The sequence below is a fragment of the Gavialis gangeticus genome, unplaced genomic scaffold (assembly GCF_001723915.1).
Source record: "Gavialis gangeticus isolate Ggan-Ray unplaced genomic scaffold, GavGan_comp1, whole genome shotgun sequence".
NCBI lineage: Eukaryota > Metazoa > Chordata > Crocodylia > Gavialidae > Gavialis > Gavialis gangeticus.
In genome coordinates, this window is record NW_017729032.1 from 181,923,770 (window position 1) to 181,929,409 (window position 5,640).

The following is a 5,640-nucleotide window of genomic DNA, read 5'->3' on the forward strand; positions in this document are numbered from 1 at the left end:
GAAACCTAGGACCTATTTTTTTACAATAAATAACATTTTTAAAATATGGTTAAAAATGCCCAAGTACCCAGTACCACAGAAGAACCCTATGGCAGAAGAAGAGAGTTCAAATGTTTTCAAAGGTTTTTCCTGGATTTTTGTAAGCATCATACTACTATACTAGAGCAAACAATTTTACATCTGGAGTGCTCCAGGAATAAAATGAGCCATATCAAATTATCTCCACATCTCTTCAAGATTTACTGCCTCTAGTATTCTTACAGCAGCGTAGAGAATGTTATATACCAGATATAAAACTATTACAATTTAAGCATTGATTTTAAATTTTATGGAAAGAGTACTAATCTCTAGTACATTCTTTTCCTGTGGGACTGGTATTTTAAGGAAGTTGGCAGTATGATTTTTCTCAGCCCTGCAGGTTATGCTGCACAATCTCATCCTGCTCCCCAGGGGTGGGAGCAAGAAAGGAGGCCAGAGGAGGGAGAGAGACCCCAGAGACCCCAGCTGCTGCTGCTGCAACTGGAGCAAAAGGGGAAGCAGTGGCTAGGCAGGAGCCCATGGGACCATGAATTGACCCTTTGTGGGCCACAAGTTTGACAGCCCTGGCCTATATGACCTAGTCATGATCTCTGATGTTTTTACCCATTTCATCCAGTAAAAGAATGAAATATTTCCAGTATTCAAAAGATTATATTGAGGAGTGGGAAGAGATAAACATGGCCATTCTGCTAAAACAGAGGTAGGCAAAACATGGCCCATGGGCCAGATCTGGCCCATTGTGGGTCTTTGTCCTGCCTCCAGTGGGTACCTCCGTCCCACATGCCCTAGGCACAGTCCCGCCATGGCACGTCCTGCTGCCCCTGGGCACGCAGTGGGGCTGGGGAGGCTCCGCACCTGGACTGCCTTTCTAGGCAGCCCAGGTGGCAAATGGCTCTTTCCAGCTGCCGCTGCTGCTGGCTCCAACCCTGCAGTACTGGTGGGGACCTGCGTTGCACAGCCCTGACCCTACAAGCCCCGTGCCTGCTCCAGGCTCACCCACCCAGGCTCAGCAGTGGCAGTGCGAGACAGAAGCTGTTGCTCAGTGAGGGGGGAAGCAGCCCCTCCCGCTACTGGCAGTTCCCAGCTATAGCTGCCCAGAGCCCGCACCAGGGAAAAGAATTCAAGATATTAAAGAAAATACCAAAGACACAAAGGTTCTCTCTGATCATATTACTATTCAGCAAAAATAGTTAATTGTGCAGTAATGGTACTTACCACAAGGCAAATTGTTGCTCTCTTCTATTGTGTGATTATAGACCCAGTATTTCCTTCTCCAGCTTATAACACTGCCATCTGTGCAGTCATGAGAAAGTTTTATGTCAGCTTTATCCCACATTCTGAACATGTACAACTCGCCGACCATACCCACAGCAGAAGATGAGGCTGTCCTTGATGGCTGTGAACAGCCAAGCAGAAACTGGCCATTTCCATCAAGGGTTAGTTTCTCAGGCAGTTTTCGGCTTCTTTTTTTTCTTCCATTTATAAATAGCTTCATCTCATTGTCTGTACTCTTCCATTCTATGCACATTTGTTGCAAACCATCCAGATGAAAATTTTCTGTTATGTCTATTTGATAGCCAAACAACCAAACTGTCAATTTGTTGCCATCTCCTGTAAGTCCCAGTTCATACTCCTTCACAGCTTGAATGCTCTCAGGTGTTTCTTTAACATATACAAATGCTGTCCAAGGATCACTTGAAGTCAGTAGTTTAAGATACAGGCAAATTGTGAATTCTTTCAGAGGTGGCACAGAAATCCCTGGTGATAGAGTCCAAGCTTCTTCACATGCAGTCTTAAAAACAGCTTTGTATTTTCCAAGGAATCCATCCTGAGCTAAATAAAGAAAAAATAATTTTGAATTCATTTTTTTCAAAAAGATGCTTTTAATGTAGCACTTTTGTGACCAAGGGAACATACAGACATTGCCAGGACCTGATCCACAGTCATGTGAGACACTTTAAGCCATGTGCCCGTAGAATGGGTCCTGCTTATGCAGATGTTCACTGCTCCTGATGTGTGCTGGGAACACAATCCAATTAAATTGTGGAGTGGGGAGGGATGGCCAGGATCAGGGTGGGCTAGTGGGTCCACCAGGGAGTGAGTGGGGAGGGGAGATGTGAAGGTCAGGCAACTAGAAACAGCTCAGTTAGGGTTGGGGTGTAGGAAAAGTGCAGCCCCAGGGCTGGAGAAAGCAGCTGTTCAGTAGATTAGGCTAACTTGTGACCAGTTTAACTTCATTCAGCTCCTCAGGCAGCAGGACTCACTCCCCAGGCTCCAGAGCTGATATAGTCTATGTCTCCTAAAAGCTTTGAGGAGACATAGAACAACTAAGTTAGAACAACAGCTCCTGTGATAATATTTAAAGCCTAAAAACTGCAAGTTTTTCCAAAAGCAGACAAGCAACAGGGTAGATTTAACTAGTTTTTATTTAAATCACTAATATTAATCTTTGTCTAGCAATTGTACTTCTTAGTTGTTCTAACAAAAAAAGGTTTATTCTAATTGGTTCATCATCTTAAACCTCTTTAATGATTAAACACCTTAGTTTGTACTTTAATATATCCTTTGCACTGAATTTGGGGTTTTTTATTTGTTTGTTTGCTTTGCTAAATAGGAAGGTAAGCCATTTCTATATATACACATACACATCCAAACAATTATGTTATTAACATACATTTATTCCCATTCTTCACATTCATATTTTTATTAAATTAAAAATAATGCATTTCTTTTATTTTCTAGGTCATTATTTTTCTTACCCATGATTTGTGTGAAGTTAATTTGGCTTGAAACAGGAATTCAAAGTAGCAATTAGTTCATAAAATTATCTTAAATGTGCCAGGAACATAAAAGGAAAAAAAGTAAATTATGAAAACATGTTTTGTGCTTCCTTTCAACTGACTTATTTACAAATGAAGTATTTTCTCTACAGTTAGAGATTTCAGCTATGCAGTTTTGGTTACTATATCTCACAAGATTTTAGAATTGGTAAAGCTCATCTATTTGCATCTCATTTATTTGTGAATTGAAGGAACACTATTACTTTTCCTGCTTTTCCATTTCCCAGCAAGTTTTTCAACTTTCAATGACTTTTTCATTCAAATGATCTAATTGAAAAAACTGAAATAAAGAAATATTTGCTCTGTACCTGCAGAAGAGACTATTGCTGTCACAAGCTGATCTAGCACTTCATCATCCTTTGATTTTAGGCACTTAGCTAGAGACTTTCACCAGTTTAGATGGCTGACTGTCTTTAAAACTTCAGCAGCAAACACAGGGCATGTACAAATATTCAGGGAGATTAGGGAGAGGTTAGATTGAGTTAAAAATGGCTACCCAATTTAAGGTAAGTTGGGATGAGACTAGCGGAGGAGAGACTTGGAAAGGTCTGAGAAACAAGCAGTTCCTGGGGGGCAGGGGGGGAATCAAGGGAGCTAGCAGGGCCTGTGGGGGGAATCAGGGGGGCAGCCAGAGTCCACAGAGGGAATTGGAAGAAACTGGGGATCAGGGAGGCAGCAGGAGAGATCAGAGGGGCTAGCAGGGTAGGTGGGGCTTTGGGGGATTGTCAGGGCCCCTGTGGGGTTAGGGGGGCTAGTGGGACCCATGGAGGGTCATGGGAGGGATGAGAAAGGATGGGAAGCTCTCTCTCCCAACCCCACGGCACTAGGGGCTATTTTTAGCCCCCCTCCCCAGATGAACAACCCCCACCATCCCACCTGCCCCTCCCTCCACCTCAACTTACTTCCTCAGCACCCAGGAGCAGTGAATGCTGGAAAAACCAGCACTGGGACCAACTAGCAGGATGAGGGGTTGGCAAGATTGGGAGGGTGCTAGCTGGTCCACAGGGCAGTGTTGTCCATCGGGGGCGGGATCCACTGCCAGGTGCGGGGGAGATAGGAAAAGCTCAGCTCAAGGGCTGGGACCAGTGGCTGGGCTTCCCCAGCCCCAGGACTGCACTGGGAACTGTACGGTAAGATCAGCCTCACCTGAACCAATCTAAATTAGACTACCTCAGAGGTTCACTTAACTTAGATTGGGTCGGCCATTTTTAAACCAATCTATCTGTCCTAAACTTCTGTACAGTTCTCACTTAGATCAAGCTAACTATGAATCTAAGTGTAAGGTCCTCACCTGGGCAAACTAAGTTAGGTTGGGTAATGATTTTTAACATAAGCTAACCTCCCTGGACATCTGTATGTATCCATAGATTATTTTTACTTATTGTATACCATTTTACTAGACTATTGTAATCTTTGACTTTGGTACAGGTTGTCTTACCTTCAAATTTAATTCTAAATTAATTCTAAAAAAAAAAAAAGGATTTAAATTTCAAAATCCATATATATATATATGCACAAAATGAAGTGTATGTCTGTATGTATTATGTATGTTCGCTTATAACTCGAGAATGGCTGGTCCTACCTTCCAAAATCACTGAATACCATCCGAAGAAAGTTATAGGTGGGTTATTGTTCACTTAACCATTTTGGGGTCTTCCAGTGAATGGGATTACTTCAGTTCTCAGATAACAAACTGGTACCACTCCATTTTGGATGCAGTGAATTCAGTTCAATTGTCATTATATTGACGCATGCCTTTTTTCCAACTCAACTGTCATTATGAGATTGATGCGTGCCTTTTTTTGCTCCACGTTAAATATTAAATGTTAAATATGCTGTACTATGTTCCTTAAAAAATAAACAATATTTTTCACCTAAATATGTTTTACTAAGTTCTTTGACAATAAACAAACACTGCAGTTACAAAAATAACAACCAGGGCAAAGAATGGGTTCTTTTGCTATAGGCAGGTTATTTTTCACTATACCCCTTTTGGGGCTTCCAGCAACTAGGATTACTTTACTTCTTAGATAAGAAACTGGCACCTCTCCATTTTGGATGCACTGAATTCAGTTCAATTGTCATTATTATATTGATGTGTGCCCTTTTTTTTGCTCCATGTTAAATATTAAATATGTTGTACTATGTTCTTTAAAAATAAACAATATTTTTACCTATAGATGTTGTACTAAGTTCTCTAAAAATCAACAATCACTGTAATTACAAAAACAACAGCTCAGCAGAAGAATGGGTACTTCAGTGAGTTTCAAATAAAAAATCTGCTTTAAACAAAACATTTTTTTTTTAAAAGGAAGGATATTGATTTTCATTTACCCTGTATAAGTGGCCTTCAAATCTCTCTTTAAGATGCACATCTCCTAGAATTTTTATGACTTTTAAAGATTTTTTTTATACCTACAAAATCTTGCCAGATGATCACTAGGGGGCGAGATGTGATTAATGCTTAGACTGGAGAACAAGATCATGATACAGTTAGCTCATCCTCGCCACTCACTCTCCAATCTGTTTGTTGGCAACTGAGCCATCCACCATGCTTTGTGCTATTCATCATGCTCTGTGTTGCATGCTACCAGCATGCAGCAGGCATGCTTTTAGCATACCTCCTAGATAAATCACTTGAAAAGCCAAGGTGTGCAGCCCCCCCCCCACAGAACATAGAATGCCCCTCCACCACAGGGCCCCAACTCCCCCCTGGAAGACCACAGCCCCTATCCCCCACAGGGCGCCAGCCCCCTAACCC

General features: G+C 41.8%; 1 protein-coding gene across 1 annotated transcript in view; it reads right to left on the reverse strand.

Moving 5' to 3' along the window:
- ADGRG2 (adhesion G protein-coupled receptor G2) overlaps positions 1 to 5,640 on the reverse strand; it is a 141,045-nt gene that overhangs the window by 99,299 nt on the left and 36,106 nt on the right. The window contains exon 3 of the mRNA XM_019524802.1: positions 1,255 to 1,872. Coding sequence (XP_019380347.1) covers positions 1,255 to 1,872 — 618 coding nt within the window. The remainder of the gene's footprint in view (positions 1 to 1,254; positions 1,873 to 5,640) is intronic.